The sequence below is a fragment of the Staurois parvus genome, unplaced genomic scaffold (genome assembly GCF_062004578.1).
Source record: "Staurois parvus isolate SC_StPar_1 unplaced genomic scaffold, SC_StPar_1.0 ptg000056l, whole genome shotgun sequence".
NCBI classification, from domain to species: Eukaryota; Metazoa; Chordata; class Amphibia; order Anura; family Ranidae; genus Staurois; species Staurois parvus.
In genome coordinates this window covers 11126788-11151547 of record NW_028317852.1, presented here as the reverse complement: position 1 = coordinate 11151547, position 24760 = coordinate 11126788, and the positions used below count along the sequence as shown (strand labels likewise).

At 40.1% G+C, this 24760-nt stretch overlaps 1 protein-coding gene across 1 annotated transcript in view; it reads left to right on the top strand.

Moving 5' to 3' along the window:
• PLXNA2 (plexin A2) overlaps window positions 1-24760 on the top strand; it is a 502290-nt gene that overhangs the window by 77647 nt on the left and 399883 nt on the right. Inside the window, exons 2-3 of the mRNA XM_089668339.1 lie at window positions 1478-2760; window positions 15779-15961. Of these exons, the coding sequence (XP_089524465.1) occupies window positions 1516-2760; window positions 15779-15961 (1428 nt within the window). The 5' untranslated portion in view covers window positions 1478-1515. The remainder of the gene's footprint in view (window positions 1-1477; window positions 2761-15778; window positions 15962-24760) is intronic.

Sequence of the window (24760 nt, the reverse complement as noted above, 5' to 3'; positions counted from 1 at the left end):
TTCTGTGGACTGATGAAACAAAATTAGAACTGTTTGGGCCCATGGATCAACGCTATGTTTGGAGGAGGAAGAACAAGGCCTATGATGAAAAGAACACCTTGCCTACTGTGAAGCATGGTGGAGGGTCAATCATGCTTTGGGGCTGTTTTGCTTCTGCAGGTACAGGGAAGCTTCAGCGTGTGCAAGGTACCATGAATTCTCTTCAGTACCAGGAGATATTGGATGGAAACGTGATGCAGTCCGTCACACACCTGAGGCTTGGGAGACGTTGGACCTTTCAACAGGACAATGATCCCAAGCATACCTCCAAGTCCACTAGAGCATGGTTGCAGAGGAAAGGCTGGAACATTTTGGAGTGGCCATCGCAGTCACCAGACTTAAATCCGATTGAGAACCTCTGGTGGGACTTAAAGAAAGCAGTTGCAGTGCGCAAGCCTAAGAATGTGACTGAACTGGAGGCCTTTGCCCATGAAGAATGGGCGAAGATACCCGTAGATCGCTGCAAGACACTTGTGTCAAGCTATGCTTCACGTTTAAAAGCTGTTATAACTGTAAAAGGATGCTGTACTAAGTACTAAGATTGAATGTCACTTGGGGGTTGAATAAAACTGATAATGCTGTGAGCACAGAAAAGACATTTGTGGTTATTTCATTATAACTGTTATGTTATATTTGTCTGACCTACAAGTGCCTCTTTAATGTAAATGTAAGCAAGATGACTGAATGATCAAAAGCAATGTCAAACTGGCCAAAACACTCAATTTCAGTGGGGGTTGAATAATTTTGGACACAACTGTAACTTTTCTCATGCTAACCACCAAGTCTATGGTATTGTTTACTCCTTCTGGCCACAGTCTAAAGTTTGAAGGGCAGTAAACTGACTCTTTTTTCAAAAGTTTGGAGACCCCTGACCTAAAAGATGCTGCATGTTACAAACCTCCAGTTCTAGTTTTTGAACAATGTCATCACCTGAACTTTACAGACACTGACAAATAAGAAATCAATCTGTCCAGGGTGCCTTTCATGGCTATATCCAGGACAGGAGCACAATCTTGGCAGTTCTGCTGGCACTCATTTGTCTGACACTAATTGTATTGCTTACCAATAAAACTTTATTTTGGGGGATAAAGACAAAAACATTACAGCTTTGTGTAATATTTTTTAGATGGTAAGAGAATGTATACAGGCTTATCCACAGTTTTGTGTTTTTAGGGGTGCTAAATCAGGTTTGCAAAATATTCTGATACAGTTTTCAGGCTGCCAAACATTGATATTTATTACATTTCCACTTTACGGATCTCAAAGCATTTTTCTGTTTTATCATACAAATCAACATTTTACATGGAGGTTGTTCAACATTTCACAGAAATTATCTAATATATGCTTCCCTCTATTTAAAACATTGTCTGTGCATTTCTGATTTTCTTTGCAGAGTACAAATTAATAGTCACTATTTTTACCCCTCTTTATCTTTTAGAGCCATGTGAAGAAAATTTTAATTCTTACACTCCGTGAATGCCAAAGGGAGCTCGGGTTGTATTCATCTTTCCCCATTCCGTTGTAATGGAACAACAGAGACTAACGTTTTGGACAGTAAATTCTGTCAGTCTCCAGCATCGAACAGCTTCCACAATCCTTCTGGTTTTGGCTCTGTTGTCTCTGGAATTTCATGATGCTTCTCTCATCAACACATTCCATGCTGAGCAAAGAGACTGGACCTTTAGTCATCTGACTGTGCATCGAAGTACAGGGGCAGTATACTTGGGTGCAGTAAATCGGATATATAAGCTATCGGGAAATTTGACCCTCTTGGTATCGCATACTACAGGTCCTGGAGAGGACAATAAATCATGCTATCCCCCTCAAAATGTCCAGCCATGTAGTGAACCTCGTACACTAACCAATAATGTGAACAAATTGCTGATTATTGATTATTCGGAGAACAGATTGTTGGCTTGTGGAAGTTTGTACCAAGGTGTATGTAAACTTCTCCGGCTTGATGATCTTTTCATTTTAGTAGAACCATCCCATAAGAAGGAGCACTACCTCTCTAGTGTCAATGAGACCGGAACAATGTATGGTGTGATTGTTCAGAGTGAAGGACAGGATGGGAAACTTTTCATTGGAACCGCAGTGGATGGCAAACAAGATTATTTTCCAACTCTTTCAAGTCGTAAATTGCCCAGAGACCCAGAATCTTCTCATATGCTGGATTATGAACTGTACAGTGACTTTGTATCATCCCTCATAAAGATTCCATCAGATACTCTTGCCTTGGTCTCCCACTTTGACATATTTTATATTTATGGCTTTGAGAGTGGCAACTATGTCTATTTTCTCACTGTGCAACCAGAAACTCCGGAAGGTATTTCCAGCAATTCTCCAAATGATTTATTCTACACCTCACGTATCGTAAGGTTATGTAAAAATGACCCAAAATTTCACTCCTATGTTTCTTTGCCAATTGGATGCACGAAGAATGGGGCAGAATATAGGCTTCTGCAAGCAGCTTATCTAACCAAACCAGGTGCCACGCTTGCTAGGTCCTTGAAAGTCTCAGTTCAGGATGATGTGCTTTTTGCTATTTTTTCTAAAGGTCAAAAGCAGTATTACAATCCACCTGATGACTCCACTCTCTGTGTTTTTCCAATCAAGACTATTAATGGACTTATTAAAGAGAGACTACAGTCTTGTTATCAAGGTGAAGGAAATCTGGAGTTAAATTGGCTGCTAGGAAAAGATGTGCAGTGCACAAAAGCTGTAAGTATTCTTTTCTTCTTTACAAATATTTTAGTAAATTGTGTCCTATTTTATTATTTTGCAGTTTCAACTGTCAACTAAGGTCAGTTTATCATAGTGACCACTTAAGGGGAGGGAATATTATGCTTGGGGAACAACTAATCACTGTATGTTGAGTGATCTCCCCAATAATAAAAGTATGTAATCAGAAGGTCAAAGTTATCTCTATAAACTCTGCTCTGTCAGATGGGACAAAAGGTATACTGTATATGGCAAAACAATCAGTATTAAACCCAAAAAACAAAACTGCATTAGATTGCAGTTTACCCATTCATGGATGTAGTTTCTGCATTCGTTTTCTTTTTTTTTTTAGGCTCTTTTCCTTTATTTTCACATGGTGATCCTTTCAGTAAGTGTATTGTTTTTCAGCTTCCACTAATATACTAAGCAGTCCAGCAAAAGTGGTAGTTAGAGAGTTGAGAGAAACCATTTACCACTGATGGAGGGTGCCCAGTGATTCAGCTGTGTTGGTATCTTGCAAGCATTTAAGGTTGTGTCTTGCATGAGCCTATTGTCTGTTGAGATGCATAGGACCCTTGCATGCCGGGGGTTCCGAAAATTAACATTTGATTTACTCTTCCTTTAAGGTTAGACAGCTCTTTGATTCCACCCTTGACACTGTTATTCTTGAGGCTTCTAGTGTTCAGTATATGCACCTGCTTCAACTCAGGAGCTCTTGGTATTTAGTGGAAAAAAAACATTCTTCATTTACTACTTCAGGAGTACCCCTTAGATGGTCTTTTCTACCTCACACTTAGCAGATCTCAAGGTCAGCAATCTTCTTGTTCATCTGTTCAGCCTTCCACATCAAAGGTACCTTTCCACTTTGGCAATTAGGAGGTTGTTTGTTCATCCTGATGAAATTCCTAACATGTTCTCATAGCGATTTGTGGATGCTGAAGCTTCCCCCTGTATCTCTAATTTTACCCTTTGGATCAGACATCCATATTTAACCAGCTATATTTGCATTGCTACACCTTATTGTGCATTTTTCCAGAATTGTTTGAGCTCACTGCATTCATGCAGTATGCTGGTAGATACAGTACCTATCCTTGTGAGTGGAAAACCTTTCAATACCGCACTCCTCTGCACAGTGTAGTCTTTTTCCATTATTTTGGATTGCAGTCCTTGTGATGCCTGACTCTCTTCAAGTCCTATACATTTCCTGACTTGCTTTCCACTACTCCCTATCCTAGTCTCCCTTTTTCTAGCTTCCACATTGTGGAATACCCAGACCTTCACTGAATAGAGTCAGTACAGTTTGTGCTAAGCCATGGATCATATAGTCCACTACACTCTTAAGTGTAACAAATCATTTTTCATTTACCTTTTTGATTACTTTTGGGATTGTTGGGGAGCTTTATTTATTTATTTATTTTTAACAGTTGCCTTTATTAAAAATCTTACAAAAATATACACAAACCAAGGTGCATGAGAACAGTCAAGCACGTAACATCAAGTAGATAAGCAGTACATACAAACTTCCAATGCTGAAAATCTCACAGAATCAACCCATTATCCTAAGCAGAGTTAGTAATTGCATACATAGTATGGTTCAGATGGTAACAACCCATAAGAGAACAGAGTCGAGGAGAAAATCACAGGGCATGAGCCGGAGCGGGAATAAAAGAGATCGGGAAAGGGCAAGATACAATGTAAAGTAGTACATGTATAACAGTGTAAATTTGCTGTCCACTCAAAATAACTCAACACACAGCCAGTAATGTCTAAATCGCTGGCAAAAAAAGTGAGTACACCCCTAAGTGAAAATGTCCAAATTGGGCCCAAAGTGTCAATATTTTGTGTGGCCACCATTATTTTCCAGCACTGCCTTAACCCTCTTCGGCATGGAGTTCACCAGTGCTTCACAGGTTGCCACTGGAGTCCTCTTCAACTCCTCCATGACAACATCACGGAGCTGGTGGATGTTAAGAGACCTTGCGCTCCTCCACCTTCCATTTGAGGATGCCCCACAGATGCTCAATAGGGTTTAGGTCTGGAGACATGCTTGGCCAGTCCATCACCTTTACCCTCAGCTTCTTTAGCCAGGCAGTGGTCGACTTGCAGGTGTGTTTTGGGCCGGTATCATGTTGGAACACTGCCCTGTGGCCCAGTCTCCAAAGGGAGGGGATCATGCTCTGCTTCAGTATGTCACAGTACAGTTTTCATTCATGGTTCCCTCAATGAACTGTAGCTCCCCAGTGCCAGCAGCACTCATGCAGCCCCAGACCATGACACTCCCACCACCATTCTTGACTGTAGGCAAGACACACTTGTCTTTGTACTCCTCACTTGGTTGCCGCCACACACACTTGACACCATCTGAATCAAATATGTTTATCTTGGTCTCATCAGACCACAGGACATGGTTCCAGTAATCCATGTCCTTAGTCTGCTTGTCTTCAGCAAACTGTTTGCGGGCATTCTTGTGCATCATCTTTAGAAAAGGCTTCCTACTGGGACGACAGCCATGCAGACCAATTTGATGCAGTGTGCGGCGTATGGACTGAGCACTGACAGGCTGACCCCCCACCCCTTCAACCTCTGCAGCAATGCTGGCAGCACTCATATGTCTATTTCCCAAAGACAACCTCTGGATATGACGCTAAGCATGTGCACTCAACATCTTTGGTCAACCATGGTGAGGCCTGTTCTGTTAAACCACTGTATGGTCTTGGCCACTGTGCTGCAGCTCAGTTTCAGGGTCTTAGCAATCTTCTTATAGCCTAGGTCATCTTTATGTAGAGCAACAATTCTTTTTTTCCAATCTTCAGAGAGGTCTTTGCTATGAGGTGCCAGGTTGAACTTCCAGTGACCAATATGAGAGGGTGAGAGCGATAACACCAAATTTAACACACCTGCTCCTCATTCACACCCAAAACCTTGTAACACTAACGAGTCACATGACACCGGGGAGGGAAAATAGCTAATTGGGCCCAATTTGGACATTTCCACTTAGGGGTGTACTCACTTTTGTTGCCAGCGGTTTAGACATTAATGGCTGTGTGCTGAGTTATTTTGAGGGGACAGCAGATTTAAACAGTTATACAAGCTGTACACTCACTACTTTACATTGTAGCAAAGTGTCATTTCTTCAGTGTTGTCACATGAAAAGATATAATAAAATATTTACAAAAATGTGAGGGGTGTACTCACTTCCGTGAGATACTGTAGACAGACGCCAATTAACCTGCCAGCATGTCTTTTGGAATTTGGGAGGGAATCAGGGTACCCGAAGGAAACTTTTTTTTAGGCTATTTTCCCTGTGGTTTCACCTGGTGATCTGGCCAGTAAGTCTGTTGTTTTTCAACCAAAAAAGCTGTCCTGCAGATTTTGCAGTTAGAAGGTTCAGACAAACCATTTAAAGTGGTTGTAAAGGCTCAAGGTTTTTTACCTTCATACAGAAAGGAGGAGCCAGGAAAACCTGTGGGGGACCCGAGAATAGGAGGATCTGGGCTGCTCTGTTCAAAACCACTGCAGAGAGCAGGTAAGCATAACATGTTTGTAATTTTCAAAGAAAAAAAAGAACCTTTGGTATCACTTTAACACTGACAGGGGTGCTGCTTGCAATGGTCAGCTTTTACAGTAGTTGTTGCTGTATCTACTAATAAAGTGTTAGCTGGAGTTTGGATTCAATCTGTTTAGAGCAGGGTTTCTCAACCAGGGTTCCGTGGAACCCTAGGGTTCCTCCGGAGGTTGCTAGGGGTTCCTTAAACAATCAGCAATTTTTGCCTCTCAACTTAAGTTCCCACTGACACCAATGATCTTTTTAGCAATCTGTAAGGGGGTAATTCTTCCCAATGACCACAAGTGTAAGAAGCATTCTTACCTTTGACTATCACACTAATGTGTCATGAATTGTAGATATAGTCATTTTTAGAAGGTGTTCCCTGCGACCGGAAAGTTGTCAAGGGTTTCTCTGCATTTTAAAGGTTGGTAAAGGCTGGTTTAGAGTATGCAGACTGACAATGCTGTGGTCTAAAGGTGTCTCTGTTGCTCCTTCATCTAGAATGTACGAACCCTAATACAGGCGATGTGTTACTGGCAGAATCACCAGGTGAAAATAAATGGAGAAAAAGCCTAAAAAGAACATTAATGCAGCCACCACATCTATTGATTGGTAAGCTGCAACTTTGGGTTTAATACTGCTTCAGTTGTCCTCTAATGCTCTTCATCTACAGGGTGCCAGATTTTTACCCGGTCAGTTACAGGAAGAGTGCACAGACAAAGATGTGTGGAATATAAATAAAACAGCAGCAGTCCTTCTTTCCTTATAAGACCTTTATACTTGGGTAATGCTAGGACTATGTGGAATTTTCATTACTTAGTCCATTATTTAGTGCATGTAATATATGGAAAACTGAGCATACGTTTATTGATTTATTGCTGGTATTTATACAGCACGGACAATTTATCAAGTACTTTACATATTGTACATTTACATCATTCCCCATCCTCAATGAGCTCAAATCGAAAGTCCCTGTCACACATGCATGCATACATGCATGAAAAAGAATATAAAGTTATAGCGCTGCTGTGACCCCCAAAGAACCATGGAAAAGTGCTAAGTGGAGGATAAAAGTTAATGGCAGTCACTCTTACTGAAAGTGGCAGTTCCCTTGGATAAGGTCTTGAGCAAACTTAATGCACATGTAAGAACAGGCGAGAGAGGGCACCTCCATCTGAGTGTAAACCATGCTTAATTGGCTTAAGGATCCATGCACACTAGTGTTTTATATAAGCTCAAAAAGCACTAGAAAAAAACTCTGGTTGAAAAATGCTGATAATAGCTTTTTTGTGTATTTTAGTAGCGTTTAGAAGTTTAGAAGTGTTTAGGAGTGTTAATGTTTTATTTGCGTTTTTTTGCGTTTAGGAGCATTCAGCATTTTTTTCTGTCAGGAAAACACCCTAAAAAAACTCTACAAAAAATTGTGCATGGACACATACGATAACATTATTAGCTTCTAGAAGCAAAAATAAATGCTCATAATAGCTTCTAGGAGCTTAAAAAATGCTAGTGTGCATGGAGCCTAAATCTAAACAAAAATAATGCACTCACAGGATGTGAAGGAAAATTCGGCATATCATCAATAGGAGAGAGGTCATGTGGAGGATGGCAGAGACCAGCAGGCAAGCAGCTGGCAGGTTGAGCAGGTAAGCTGCTGTGTGGATGAAAAGAAAGACCACTGTGGTGCAAGGAAGCTGAAGCGCAGGCAGCCTGGCTAGTGTGGCAGCTCTCTGGTATCCCCAGCTGACAACACGTGGGTCAAACCAACCAAATTTCTTTAGATTTGCGCCAATTATACATAGTTTACACTCAAATACATATGCATACATACATACACGTTTTTCCTTTTTAGTTGACAGGCTAAAGAGGTAGGTGGACAGGTAGCTAGCTAATTAGTGTTATTTTTAGCAGCTTGGTTTCCAAATGTGTTTTTAGTACTTTTTTTTTTATTTTTATTGAACAAGCAAGGCAGTTTACAAGATATTCAAAAGATACAGGTCAAAAGAAGAAGCATCCATGGGTAGAAAGCACAACTACGAGTATTTGACAGACATAGCATGCATACAATTCAATGAAGGGTCAATAAATAGTCAAAATGTAAAGGCTGATCCAGTGTAGACCTATGAGCAAAGGGGGAACCACCATCGTTTTATGTATGAAGAAGAAAAAATCAAAGAAATAGAAAAGGGAAGCAGAGAAAAAGGGGGGATGAAAGAGGGAAAGAAAAAAAAAGGGGGGGGGTGAGGGGTAGGGGAGAAAGGGGTTGGGAAAATAGTGTTGGTATTACCCAGGGGAAGGTGCTAGATATCTCTAACATCCAGAGGAGCCCATGTCAAAGAGGGCCTTGCCCTCCTCAGAATATGTAAATATGTTCTACAGAGTCCAGGTTTTCGAGTACACGTATCGTTTACGTTGTAAAGAGAGCATCAGATCCTTCATCAAATCCAATTCCTCAACCTTTCTGAGTCAAAGTCCAATGGAGGTGGTGGAGTACTGATTTCTTATAAAGTTTGGCAGGCATATTGGAAAAATGGAGGATGAAGAAGGCTGGGTCCTCCAGCACGACATAATCAGTACATTTTTGGGTAATCCTCTTAACCTCTTTAAGTAGTTAGTGAATTTGGGGCAGGACCAAAAGATATGTAGCAATGTTCCCTGTTCCTCTTAACACCACCAGCATCATTCAGAAGTATTCGGAAAATATTTATGCAAGAGAGCCAGGGTATGATAGAGATAAGATATGAGGATCTTAAAATTGGTTTCTTGAACTCTAGTACAGATCAATGACGTACAGAGCAAACTGGACAATATTAGTCCGCTGATCCGTTGTAAGACAAACAGCTAGGAATTACTGCTTTGTTAGGGCTTTGGAGTCATCACAGTACTGTGCAAAAGTTTTAGGCACTTGTGCAAAATTGCCATTGGTAATGGCATACATTTTTTTAGTAACAGAGAAACTGCCTAGAAAGTGCAGTTAACCAGATAAAATTGTTATAAATTATATAATATTTGGTATTGCAAACCTTTTCTTTTAAGACAAGGGAAGAATGTTACAGTTTCACCAAAGAGTTTAATTGTCTTTCTCCTTTTTTCTCTGCAACTAATCCAAGACTGGCACAATGATGTTAAGATTGGGGCTCTGTGGGGTCCACATGATCTGTTTTGGCCATGTGTTGGGGTTATGGAGTCATTATCATTCTGCAGAATGAAGTTGTCACAGTTGAGACACATGATGGTACTGTTTGATAGAAAGACCACCACATTTGACAAAATAATCCATTTCTTTTGTAGGAAAGTTTTCCAAAACCTGCAAGGAACCTCAATGTTCTTCTTTATTACCTGGAGACATGCATCCATTTCCCAGTCCTTTGGTGGACAATTTGCCTTTTGTTACATCTAAACATTTTGAATTCTGATTCCTTTTTCCAGAGAACATTTCTGCACCAAAGTCTTTGTGTTTCCTGCAGGAATTTTGTTTTGATTTCAACTTCAGCTATATGGAAACTAATTTATGATTTCTTTCTGTGAAATACCTGGTGTTCCTGCCAGTCCCTCTCCTTTCCTATTAAAAACTGGCCACACTAGGCATGGAAACACAGCATAGTCAGCTTTGGGGCTGTGCTAGGAGCTAGTCCAGGCATGTGCTGACATGAGTCCTTTCTCCTTCCCTAGCTCTCTGAGATCCTTATGCAGCTGAGAACAGAGACCTAGGGATAACTTATAAAATTGGGGAAAAAAGTTATTTCTAATTTTTTTTTTATATGCACACACAATGGTTTGCCTTTCATTTCTATTTTAAACTGAATTGGTTGTTTTACCAGGTGAGGGTTTACATATTTGTTAAGCCTCACCTTAGGAAGGTTACCTTTGCCCAAAACTACCGTCTAATACCAAAGGAAACTATTTTGTAAAACATAAAAACTATGCATTCAAGAGTTTAACTCTTACTTTGTTCCCTACAGTTATTTTCCCCACAATATCTATTAGAACTCTAAGGCTCCATGCACACTAGCTTTTTTTACGCTCCTAGAAGCTGTTATTAGCATTTTTAGCATTTAAATTGTCACTTTTTTGTCTCTTAAAATGTGAATACTTATATATTTAAAAAAAAAAGATTTAATACCAACACTCTGTATTTTCAGCCTTTTGCCAGCTCAATTACTTTTTTGCATTCTTTATTATAGTCTTTGTATTTCATCAATTAAATATTAGTGCCCTTGACCTTTTAGGGAATTAAATGTTCCTGTTTCCTGCATTATTGTTTTTTAAACTTACCTATTCAGCTATACAATGGGGCAAAAAAGTATTTAGTCAGCCACTAATTGTGCAAGTTCTCCCACTTAAAAAGATGAGAGAGGCCTGTAATTGGCATCATAGGTAGACCTCAACTATGAGAGACAAAATGAGAAAAAAAATCCAGACAATCACATTGGCTGATTTGGAAAGAATTTATTTGCAAATTATGGTGGAAAATAAGTATTTGGTCAATATCAAAAGTTCATCTCAATACTTTGTTATAGATCCTTTGTTGGCAATGACAGAGGTCAAACGTTTGCTGTAAGTCTTCACAAGGTTGGCACACACTGTTGCAGGTATGTTGGCCCATTCTTCCATGCAGATCTCCTCTAGAGCAGTGATGTTTTGGGGCTGACGCTGGGCAACACGGACTTTCAACTCCCTCCAAAGGTTTTCTATGGGGTTGAGATCTGGAGACTGGCTAGGCCACTCCAGGACCTTGAAATGCTTCTTATGAAGCCACTCCTTCATTGCCCGGGCGGTATGTTTGGGATCATTGTCATGTTGAAAGACCCAGCCACATTTCATCTTCAATGCCCTTGCTGATTGAAGGAGGTTTGCACTTAAAAATCTCACGATATATGGCCTCATTCATTCTGTCCTGTACATGGATCAGTCGTCCTGGTCCCTTTGCGGAGAAACAGCCCCAAAGGATGATGTTGCCACCCCCATGCTTCACAGTAGATATGGTGTTCTTTGGATGCAACTCAGCATTCTCTCTCCTCCAAACACGACGAGTTGTGTTTCTACCAAACAGTTCTATTTTGGTTTCATCTGACCATATGACATTCTCCCAATCCTCTTCATCCAAATGCTCACTAGCAAACTTCAGACGGGCCCGGATATGTACTAGCTTAAGCAGGGGGACACGTCTGGCACTGCAGGATCTGAGTCCCTGGTGGCGTAGTGTGTTACTGATGGTAGCCTTTGTTACATTGGTCCCAGCTCTCTGTAGGTCATTCACTAGGTCCCCCCGTGTGGTCCTGGGATTTTTGCTCACCGTTCTTGTGATCATTTTGACCCCACGGGGTGAGATCTTGCGTGGAGCCCCAGATCGAGGGAGATTATCAGTGGTCTTGTATGTCTTCCATTTTCTAATTATTGCTCCCACAGTTGATTTGTTCACACCAAGCTGCTTGCCTATTGCAGATTCAGTCTTCCCAGCCTGGTGCAGGTCTACAATTTTGTTTCTGGTGTCCTTCGACAGCTCTTTGGTCTTCACCATAGTGGAGTTTGGAGTGTGACTGTTTGAGGTTGTGGACAGGTGTCTTTTATACTGATAAGTTCAAACAGGTGCCATTGATACAGGTATTGAGTGCAGGACAGAGGAGCCTCTTAAAGAAGAAGGTACAGGTCTGTGAGAGCCAGAAATCTTGCTTGTTTGTGGGTGACCAAATACTTATTTTCCACCATAATTTGCAAATAAATTCTTTCCAAATCAGCCAATGTGATTGTCTGGATTTTTTTTCTCATTTTGTCTCTCATAGTTGAGGTCTACCTATGATGCCAATTACAGGCCTCTCTCATCTTGTTAAGTAGGAGAACTTGCACAATTGGTGGCTGACTAAATACTTTTTTGCCCCATTGTATATATTTTTGTTTATTCCTGATGACTCTGTTGCCAAAGGGACTGCACTTGCTACATAATTTGTTTAAAATATTTTCAAATCTTTCCTACCTTTCCTATCTTTCCTATTTGGTTTTGGTGCCCTTTTTAAACAATAAGCAAATGTGTGCTTATTGAAAAACTGGTTATTTAGGCTCAGTTGTTTTTGCGTCATTGATTGAAAGCACTACTATGCATTGCTGGACATAAATTAGTTGATCAATTTGGTAAATACTGATCATAGAAGTGGAGATGGTGGAGGGAAGCAGTGGGATCTGATCATGAACAGTAAATGCTAGGTGGTGAGCATCACTAGATATATAAAGGGTAAGATGATTGTGGCTGGGATAAAGAAAGGAAGAGGAGATGATGGGGAGAGAGAGGGCATTGTAAGAACTGGTTGTTGCTGTAGAAAGAGGGAGGGGAGTAGGAGCTGGCCTTCTTTTGGGAGAGGATGCAGAGAAGGACCTGATCTTGGACTAGAGAGTGAAGAAGGAAATGGGTAGTTTCTGAGATGTTTTTTCTTCCCTCTGAATGGGGGATGTTGAGTGAAATTGAGTATACGTTTGTGGGGGGGAGGCAAGAATCCTGCAAGAGATGCCACTGGAGAAAGGGTGCTACTTAGGGGTGTGAAGAGTTTTGCTATGTGCACTCTGCTGAGGGAACAAAGTGTAGTCAGGGTGTAAACACACAATATACGATAATGTCTCTATCAGAGTGTGGTCAAATGTTGTATGCTCAGGTCCTGTCGACATTACCATTCTGAACTGGCAAACCCTTGGCACTTGTAATACCTAAGCTTGCCTGCCTGCCTCCCTCACACACATTCGAAGTGGCCTCTTTGTTTTATCTGTTTATTTTTCTTACGTTCTTTAAACTTTCCTGACATCAAATACAAATTGAGAGGAAATCTCCCCAGCTGGAAACCATTCCAACTAAGTCCACAACTTAAATATTTTGTCTGCAGTATTTGACTGCTTATTCGTGATTCCATTTTATTCAGTCAGGAAGCACTGGATGTTCACTCCTCCATTCACAGTGTTAGATAAATTAAACTCTAGCACTTGTCTTAGAGGGAAAATACAGACAGATTTAAAGTGACACTGTGCCCATCTTCTTGTCGTCTTGTCAGAAACCCTGACATAACTGCTGTCATAATAATGTTTTGCAAGATAACTAGCCTTTTTATTTATAAAGCCCCTGCCAGAATATTAATGCATTCTGTGCATTTTCCTTTTCTGTAAATGACATATTTTGTGAAATTAAATCGACATACATTCATGTTGTGTTACCCAGTACAGCAGTAGGAAAAGATTGTCTATATTGTATTGTACTGTACAGGGACACCAAAGTCAAGAGTGCCCAACAGGTCCACCATAAATGTGAAGTGATGTGGCTGAAGCTGGTGATGTAAGCTAATGAACAGCAATGGGTGAATATCAGAAAACCTGCCATACCAGTGATTTCAGTTTAGCAATCCTCACAGCACTTGGTAAATAAAATGGCCCCTTTGACCTCTTACATGTTTATTATTGTGTTCCATCCCAGAGTTTAGGGTCCCCAACTTTCACTTGCATACTCAATGTATGAGAAAGGTCCTGTAGGTAATTAGCTGTTACTGTTATTGCAGATTGCAGTAGATGTTGGGGTCTGCAGTATTTATTGTGGACTTCAGTGTTCAGATTTTTTTACAGGCAGTGCTGCCAACCTACCAGATTGAAATTCACTGACTTGACACCCAAATTTTCCTGGCACAGACAGGTTTTTATTGGCATTTCCAAAAGTTTAAAAGTTACAGTTTTAAGTGCAAATTTCAGTATTTAGGCTATAAACAAGTACAATATGAACTTATCAATGTGATTTAAGGTAGATATTAAGGCAAATATCTTATTTTATTTTCTATGTAGTAAGTAGGTCAGGGACAGGACTCAAGAGGACATGAAACTGGAATGGGCAGGCACACACACATGAAATTGACGCTCACAGTGACACTGAGTCACATTGCAGTCCACTCTAGTCCAAGGATCACTCCAATGCAAGGCTCCCTTGCAGCATGACATCAAATGCTCAGGCACCACCTCCACCAGACCCACCCCTGCCAGCTCTGTCTGAACACACTGTAGCAGGCTCCCTGCTGACAGCTGAATGTAAGCAAGGGGGCCCCCAGATCCCACTTCCCCCTATATGAATCAGTATGGGGTACATAGTACCCATACTCATTCACCAAAAAAAGTGTTAAAAGGGAGTAAAAAAACAGCAGTTTTTGACAAGTCCTTTATTAATTATTTTTTCTCAATATCCCCCAGAGTAGATCCAGCGTCATTGAAAAAAAAAAAAAGAACTCTGCACCAGATGAAGGCTCCCACTGTCTAAAAGCTCTGCTGCCTGACTTTTCTTAACTAAGGGGTGGAGCCACCCGATGATGTCAACTTGTGGCCTGCCCCTTGTGACATCATTGACCCTGCATGACCCTGTTCTATGTGGCGGTCAGCTCCACCACCACAGCCCACAGTTACAAAGAAAAGGTCCTGTAGCTAAAATTCCTAAAGTGATATTAAACCCGCAGGTTATAAGCAGTTTCAGCAGCAGATTGAATTACGTACTGAATATACAGCTTCTTTACCTTTCAGTCCTTGTCTGTGTTCTGGTCAAAGCTGGTGCCATGGCTGCTGCCCCAGGTTTCCTGTTTAAGGGTGGTTCCCTTCTTGCAGCATCTTTTGGATCCACCCTTGCATGCACTGACAAGGCACTCCCTCCTCCTTCAAGCTAAGAGCCTAGAGCAGCCTTTCTCAACCTTTTCAACGCAGAGGAACCCTTGACATAACTTTCCGGTCTCAGGGGACCCCTGCTAAAAATGACTTTAGCTACAATTCATGATACATTAGTGTGACAGTCAGAGGTAAGAATGCTCCTTACATTGGGAAGAATTACCCCATTATAGATAGCTAAACAGATCAATGGTGTCAGTGGGAACTTACCAGAGAGGCAAAAATTGCTCATTGCTCTAGGAACCCCTGGCAACCTCTGGAGGAACCCTGGTTGAGAAACCCTGGCCTAGAGACTGCACTGTCCCCTGTTAACTCTTTCCTGTGAAGACCTGAAGTAAAGAGAAGCAGCACTGAGAGAGCAGGGAAATTGTAAACTGCATCTGCTGGAGTAAGAATTGTAACAAATAGTATACTAGAGAATATTTATTTTATTGTGCACAATGTTATATACTAAATATGCAGAGGGTATAATTGTACTTTTTCTGTTTTACTGAAGCAATACAAATAGGGCTGGAAGATTATTTTTTTTCCATAAATCTGAATACTAATTACTAAAGAAGACATGATTTATTATATATACTATATCACTCACTGACTGTGTGTTTTTCCTGTAGCACTTCTTAATAAAAAAACAAATGACTGATATAACTGCTAAAAACGATATCACTTCTATGTTGGAATAAAATTCCACTTGCTTTTAATGAAATCTCAAAGCTGAATCTGTAAAATATTATATTACTTCCTTCAGAATATGGAATCTTTACTTCAACAATAACATGCTTGTTTATCTCTGTCTTTCAGCCAGTACCCATTGATGACAATTTCTGTGGTTTGGATATTAACCAACCCTTGGGTGGACTAAACTTGGTTGAGGGTGTTACATTGTATACTGAAAGCAGAGACAGGATGACCTCTCTGACCTCTTATATCTACAACAATTACAGTGTGGTGTTTGTGGGGACCAAAAGTGGCAAAATTAAAAAGGTATGCATTTTTTGTTTTAAGATTTTTATTTAGCTGTTCACACAAAAAAATGTACTTGCTTAAGATTCTATTGTGTTATGCAGTAAAGTAATATAAAGCATATCTAAACCTTAAAGGATAAGTTCTCTTTTGGGAACATGTTACAGTACATGTTCCACCCATTTTTAGGGTGGAACATGTAGCATGTTCCCACTGCTGCAGCTGCCATCCGCCCACACGCCCACGTCATTCATTCACAGAGTTCTGCCTTCGTGGTTGTCAGCTTCTAGTTCTCAATGAGCTACCACGGCACTGTGGTAGTTCCTTGATTCTTCCTGTCACAGTGTATCTGGTTGCCCGTGCCAAGTAAGAGCAGAGATACACTGACACGTTTGCAGGATTCCTGCATGGCAACAGCGATCTGTTCATAAAATATAAGACATAATGCATATCTGTAAATTTGACATACTACCGGTGTAAAATCCTTCTCTAAAATGTACCTATGTTGAAGAAATTTGTTTACCTGTATTAGTCTACAGTAAGGCATGACCTAACAAAAGCACGTTATGACATTATCTCCAGAAATATATGATACAGGTAATCTAAGCTGATTTTACTTGCTTATACTTTTAATTAAACATGTGCCCATATATAATTGCACCCACTAGTCCTACACATAGTCATTTTTTATTCCAATGTCTTGGATGGATGGAGCTGGGGACACGCTTAGTTCTAACATTCTATATAGGCCAGATCATTAAAGAGTGCCTCAATGAGCCACAGTAAGAACTGCTGAATTAGAAGAGAACACACAACTTCACTCCTCCCAGCTCCTTCTTCTAAGTGAAACAATCAGCACTAGAAACCCACAGACAAAAGTGGATGCTGCAGCAGAGGGGGCCGGGGAAAAGTAGTAATGACAAAGCTAGGCTGCCTTCTAATGTGTTTTCCTGATTTGGCCCAGCATTTTCTATTCGCCTAGAAGGGGCAGGCTGGAAGAGACAGACCAGCTGGTTTCTACCATACAATCACTAGTCAACCCGTCACTAATTTTCTGATTATAAAGTGGGTGAATGATGACCATAGTGAGGCCAGACCCAAACATTGTTTCACAATCTGCTCCCACAACTGAGAAATGTTGGGCAACTCCAAGTACATGATCAAAAGGTTTATTTCTGTCAGTGTTGTGTTCAGGTTCTGTTAATGCATTGCTGTTTCTCTTCTGTAAGATAGATATTGTGGACCTTGCAAATTGTGAAAGTAATTGCAAATATACAGATTATTCCTTTTGGGTATGCCATTATTTGTTGCAGAAATGATACAATTTTTCACTGCAGTGCACCATATCTTGAACTGTTACTAAGTCTCTACCCTCTTCCCCCCACTTTGCTAATTTGTTTAGCTACAGTAACAGCTGCTGGTTAATTGGTTCTTGCTGTCAGATCAACAAAGGTCTACACAGCAATGTCCAAACACTGAAGGATTTATAGCAAATAAATAGCATATGTTAGTAGTGTGCTCATAGTTGTTGCACTTGGCCTTTGTATCTTTAAGTCTGTGCAGGTCATTTTGAATAACTGAAATTTTAAGTTGAATTGTCCTATCATTAATTTCTAAAATCTTTTAAAAATGATGATCCAGATGCATTGAAGGCATTGCACTGGGCCTTATCACACAGATTACCAACTACTGCAGGTGCAAGCCTTGCAGGATTGCATGCAGTGCAGCCTTGGCAAACATGTCGGGGCCTAAGGGTTTAGAAGGACCTAAACACAGAGATACCTAACTAAGGTACTGGTTGCTGCTCCTCTGCAGTGTTAGCAGTGTATAACAGAGCCACCAATCAGGGAGTCCTGACAATGGTGGCTCATTTAAAAACCAGTGGTGTTGCAGCACCACAGGGTAAAGCAACAGGACTGAATGAAAGTTAAAATAAAAAGGGGGGGCTGGTCATGTAACCTGTTAGTCACATGGCCCACTCTCCTCCAATCACAGAGATCTTTCTGCTCAGTGGAGCTTTACCAGCTTCACACTGCAGCCTGATTTTTTATGAATGGGATAGGCTACAGTGTGCATAGTACAGTGGTGCATAACAGAAGGTGGATCTGCTCTGTTATAAATGAGCCCCTAAATGTAATGCATGGCTTGCACTGAGAGTAGACCTCCTTGCCACCTTCGATCTCCCATGGTTTGAATATTCTCATTTGTCAGATAAGACTCCTGTAACTGGCCGACACTGCAGAGAAGAGAGGAGAGACTTATGGGGAAAAAGATGATGACATTGCTCCATGGTCACTGCTGGCAGAACTGCTTGAGAACATTCCAAGAGATGTGAGGAGGGTGTCAGCAAACCACAATTGTAGAGTTACTGCTGTCACTGATTTATGAGGGTGGAATAGATGCTGGAATTAGTAGAGAATGGAAGGATTATTAACCCTCAGTATTTCAGATTTGGAGACTACTGTAAAGACATTTAATAAAATCAAAATGTTTTTAACATTAACTCTAACATTCCAGAGGCTTCATGAAATGTGTTTAGTATCCCATGGTTAGGCTAATTGTAACTATATATATATAATTTTTTTTTGCTTTAAAATTACCATTCTAAAACTAATCCCCTGTGTCAACTGTGGGTATAGGATTATAACTTTTTTTTTTTTGGGGGGGGGGGGTTGAACTGGATAGACTTTTGTCTTTTTTTCAGCCAGACTAACTATGTAACTATGTACTAGTTGGAAAAATGTTGTAAACACATTTCCCACCCGTTAGTGCTTCTTCTTCAGTCTGTAAACACTTCAGAACTGACTTGTTGATAAAGTACAGCCTCATACACGTGATGAGAATATTGGATGAAAGATTGTCCATTTTTATATTTTTTTGCCTGCTAGTCTCATATCGAAAACATAATAAGTTACTAAAATATGAAAATTCTCTTTAGACAGAATACAACTTCGGAAGTGATGTAATGTATGTTATTGTAATGTATTCTTTCATTTCCAAGCATGTGCGGTCTTGGTCACAATTTTTTTGTGTACAAATACTATACAAATCACATGAAAACGCTCTGTTATCTTACGAGAAAAATTTTCATTCTTGTCCCTTCAGGTGTTTTCTCATGAACTGTCATGATTGGCTCTCAAAAGATGTGTACTAATGATCAAATTATCGTACGGTCGCTCCAAAATTTTTTTGGCCTGATTTTTTCATCATAGGTAGCATAGGTATGATTTTTCTGTTAGGAACCATAGATACGTTGGAATATTTAGCTCAGGCCCTGATGCTGTATGCTAAGAGACTACTTGGTTTATACCGTAAAATAGTTTTTTCCATTTTATATGATCTCTGTGTTCCTGTATGTGACTAGTTAGACTGGTAGTGGTGACAGAAAACTGGCAGAAAAAATGGCCATAGGCTGGTTTATGATTTTTTTTTAATAGTGACTCATTGCATTTTGGGAAGTCTACCTGTGGCCAAGTCTTGGTAACTTATATGTAATGTGGAAATAAGTCTTCACATTGCAATTTTTGATAAGTAGTATTCAATTTTAAAACTCTCCTGCTAAAATAAAAAGAAATAAAGTGCCCCTAGCAAAAGTTTATACTCACACTGCTGATCAACATGGTATTGTAGAGATACAGCTGCTGCTGAAACACTTTTTGGTGTTCCTGGTCTTCCGCTGTGCTCAATGTTTTTTCCCACCAGCCCATACATCATTTTGTTCTGTAGTAATGCAGGGGCTAGTGGTAGGAACCATGAAGTGCAGTATGGGACTTGGGATCCACCACTCCTGGAAGTGTGCAGACTCCAAAGATGGCTAGGACTACTAAATGTCAGTATATAGAGAGCTAGAAAAAAAGATCAGGTAAGATATATAAGTTATGTAAAGGAAGGTCTTTTTATCAACTGCAACAATTTAGTGCACCACATACCATATATTTTTTATATAAATAATTATGTTACCCAATGAATGGCAAATTGATTTGTTACCCATATTTCATCTGGTGGACAGCTTGTACTAAAGACTTTATTTGTGAATGTTATTCCATGCTAGTTAATGAACAGTTAAAGGAGAGCTCTGGGAAATTTATATGAAAAGGGCAGCTGGAAGTATTTTTTATTTGCTGGTTGCTGCAGTAGAAGTCTATAGGCCTGATAGTTGCAACTAACTACAACTGTAATAATAATAGCCATTGTGGTGGTTCCTGGAAGTTCAGAAAATTGTGGGTAAGATGGTTAAATATACCAGAATTAGCCTTGTGAGATTTCATTGTAGATAAAAATTTTCTAGACCTTCTGTGTTAACTAAGATTTTAGCTGTTGGGCTTGATACAGCAAGCGTGTAGTTCAATGGCAACAACATAAAGATACTTTTTCCTGACATAAAAGTAAGGAACAAATCTTATGACTTTTAAAAGTAGTGTGGCTATAACCAAACTGTACTTTTTTTTTATACCAAATACAGTTGTTCATATACACATTAAAGTGCCCATATCCGTGGCATAATATGTAATAGCTCACAATATGTTTCCTGTTTTTTTTTGTATTTGTTAAACTACAGTACTCCTACAGAATTACTTCCATGGTCCAAGAGACTGCCCTTTGCGATAGACTTCTAAGGGGACTTCCCTAAAAGATGACAATTGAGCCACAGAAAAAGAGTCTATCTCCCTTAAAAGCTTCCAGACCTATACTATCTCTAAAGTGGAAATCAGCAGGGTACCAGCATGTCCTGCCAGCTGAGCTGACAGTCCAGGGGAATATAAAACACACTGATAGATACTTTCTTTAAGGAGGAAAGGAGGAGTAAGGAAAGTGCTGACCCCTCACTCTTCAATGTAGGGCCATCAGTTGATGGGATCTGAAAGGCAATACCTTGACTCAACAAAGTAACTTGTGGTCACAAATGATACACTGAACGTTGTTCAGTGTAGGGAGCAGGTCACCTGGTCTGCTACAAGGGGAGTTCACAAACCTTTCCAGAGGTGATCCAAGGGCAGGATCCAGATGTTCAGTAGAGGTCAGGTTATAAGACCAACCAACAGAGAAGGCACGCAAGAGGATACGCCCCTTAGGGGAGTTCTCCTGGGGTGGGGGTAAGGGACCCCTTATTAGGTGTATCACTGAAACACTGTAGAGGACAGAGACCACTTAGCAATAAATTCTCTTTAAAAGCAAGCATGTCCTTCTTGTCAAGAGGACTCCAGGATTCTGTAGGTTGTGTAGACTAATGTTTTCGATACTGGGTACAGTGGGAAGGCGACATTATAAGAAAAAAAAACCCTTGTAAGACTGAGTTGTAAGGTATAAGGTATTCGCTCAAAAGTAATCTGTCAGTAGGAGTAGACTGTGAGGACTGTGAATCAGAGATGGTAATGTTGGCCCAGAAGGGCCAGAGTGGTACTCCGTCGGAGATGGCGCCAGATTTCACTAAGAGCCTTTGCGAGCAGATTGCTCCACAATTTGTGCATGAATGGACAAAACGTCTGAGGTGGACATAAGGGGCTTTGTGGATATAGGAAAGGTCTCAGTCACATTTAATAAAGCTGAAGAAGACTCCAGTGAGGATGACTATAATATTAGGAGGCCCAGAATCTAGTTTACAGGGACGGGTTCCTTCTGAGGTATGAGTAAGCTCACCTAGAAGTAGGGGAAGTATGGGCAGAGGTTTCCCTGTTGCAGGGGGATGATCTCTGTGCATTTTTGAAAAGACATGTTGCATAATTTAGTAGAAAACAACTAGGACCCAGGCTAGGCTGTCAAATTGACAGCTGAACTCCACAGATTACATTGTGTCTAGAATGCTGACAGTGGCTTCTGATACAGAATATGACTGTGCTGTCAAACTGACAGTGAAGCTCCACAGATCACACTAGTAAAGTGGCTATCCCTTAAGGTGTTACTAAACCCAGGGCCCTGCATTCACTATAGCTGGTCCCCCACAGTACACAGAACATGGAAGTGAAATTATTTCAGTAAATATAAACGTTTTCTCTCTAAATACCTTTTCTCATCTTCAGTTAGAGCAGTCTTGTGACTTCTATCAGTGTCCAGCAGTGCACATGTTAAAGATTCTAGGTGGAGTTTTCTTTCTGCTCTAGGGGGATGTAGAGCCCCTGACCTTTGTCTGGACAGTGCTGATTGCCAGAAACGATCTCTCCTGCGCTCTATGACGCAGAGCAAGTGTGGATGGATGGAACCAGAACTTGAAAAATTCGACCACCAATGCATATAAGGTTGTGCAGCTCTGAACAAGGCTGAGGAAGCCCAACCAGTACTGCAAAGTGAAACAAAAAGCTCACCAACCTTGCGCATTAACTCAGTAAACCATCATTTTATTAAATTCAGCATAATACAAAAAATTAAGTAAATCAAGCATATAAGTCCTCCAAGGAACTTTAGAAGTGTGAAGCCTGTGCGAGTAACATCATAGGGGTAGATTCTCAGAGTAAAATTGACGCGTTTCGAAGGGGGTCCTTTCTTCATCAGAGCTCTACGATGTGACTCACACAGGCTTCACACTTCTAAAGTTCCTTTGAGGACTTATATGCTTGATTTACTTTGTAGTTTGTGAGTATTATTCTGAATTTAATAAAAGTATTGTTTACTGAGGTAATGCGCAAGGTTGGTGCACTTTCTTTTTGTTTCACTTTGCAGTGCTGACTGCCCCTGTGCTGATCACATGCACTTTCCCAAGAAAAAAACAAAAACCTCTCTAGCAATACACAGCAAACAGCATGTGCTGAGTGTCTGCACACAATATGACATTGGAAGGAGGGGAGGATCAGAGAAGTCAGGATCAAACAACCTTTTTACACAATGCAGAGGATTAACCCATTGGATTCCACAGTGAGTATATCAAGCATGCTTTACTGCATATACAGACTGATTTTACTGTTGTGGGTTTAGTAACACTTTAATGTGTTTGATGGGCAGGTTCCTTTGTGTAAAATAGGAGTGCTAACACCAGCTTCTCCATGATAAAGCCTGGAAACAGTGCATCTTAACAATATCACAGTGTAATCTGTTGTGTTTAGTTTATTGTCATTTGGTCTGCACAAAATGTTGGTTCCAGCAAACCTACAATTGGTAAAAAAGAAAAAAGTGTTCCTATTTGACCTCTTATTAACTCAAATTAATTTTTGACAAGCTCCCTTTTGCTCCCCTTTTTCTTTTTCTGGTGCTATTTATTTAATCTGTAAGCTCTTATTTCCCATTTAGTTTGTTGTTATAGGACCACATTATAAAATACATAAAATTAAAAATTACATTTTAAATAACTATGCTGTGTACAAGATACCTAATATTAGTGTCTTTAAAAAAGAAAAATGGCAGAATAAAAGTTGCACTTCGGATGACATAATAGCTAACATGAGAAATGAACAACACATCCATCTATAGTGTTCACTAGCCTCAATCCAAAGCACTGAGTATAACTTCTGCCTGCTGTCTCTTACCTCTGCTATCTGCTTGAGTAACTGATAATTGTCCAAGCCATCTCCACAGCATCCTGGGTGGTGCTTCATGGACAAAACTGCCCACTGTTTGTGCAGACGTGTGCAAGAGCAACCCAGGTAGAGGCAGGCTTTGCCTTCATTTGGGTGCCAGAGGACCTTGTCCCAGGACTGTTTCTGGAGAATGTAGCAAATCATGGTTTTTGGTTAAAAAGAAAAATTTAAACTTTGCTAGAGCTGCATATTTTTTATATGTAGATTCCGAGACCAAAACACCATTATTATGTTACAGCAAAGCAACTAGGAGGTTAACAACTGTCAATTTTAACGTGCTTGCTTACTGACTCATTAGAGTGCTGCTACTGCATGTCCATAGTGACATCCTAGTAGACAGATATATCTAAGCATTAAGCCGTTAGACAGTAGAGAGTCCCTGGGGCTACGTAACAGCATTTGTTTGTAGCTATTACTTTGATGAATCATGAAAGGCATCATTCTTTTCTGTTACCATCACAGAAGGGAGCAATACCAATGGCTAAAGTACATAGGACAGTAGCTGCCAAACAGATCCTCTCCTGTCTGCTGTTAGTTTCTATTCTTTTGAATCAAGGGGACCTGTCTGTTTATTTGAACAGTTACCTGACATTTTTCACAGAAGACTGTTCCTTAGAGAGAATATATGTATCGAGGCTAATCCTAATTTGAAAGTAAACACTTATTTGTAAAACAAAGATTTTACATAAATAGTGTAATTTTGTGTAATAAATAGTGTAATAACTACATAAAAATGTGCTTGTGTATATGTATGTATGTAATATACAGTGCTCAGCATAAATGAGTAAACTCGTTTTGAAAAGTAAGATTTTAATCAATATCTCAATGAACACAAGAATAATTTCCCAAATTTTGACAGAAACAATTTTGACAAAACTGAGTTTTATAGAACAGTTGTTTAGCTCGTTACATGAAAGTAAGGTTAATAATATAACTTGGATTACAAAATCTTCAATTTTACTCAAATTAGTTGATGTAAAAATGAATACACCCCACAAAAAAAACTACGACATCTAGTATTTTGTATGACCTCCATGATTTGTAAGGACAGCACCAAATCTTCTAGGCATGGAATCAACAAGTTGGCGACATATTGCAACATCTGTCTTTTTCCATTCTTCAAGAATGACCTCTATTAGAGCCTGGATGCTGGAGAGTGATGCTCAACTTGTCTCTTCAGAATTTCCCATAGGTGTTTGATTGGGTTCAGATCAGGTGACATACTTGGCCACTGAATAATTTTCACCCTGTTCTTCTTCAGAAATGCAACAGTGGCCTTAGATGTGTGTTTTGGATCATTGTCATGTTGTAGTGC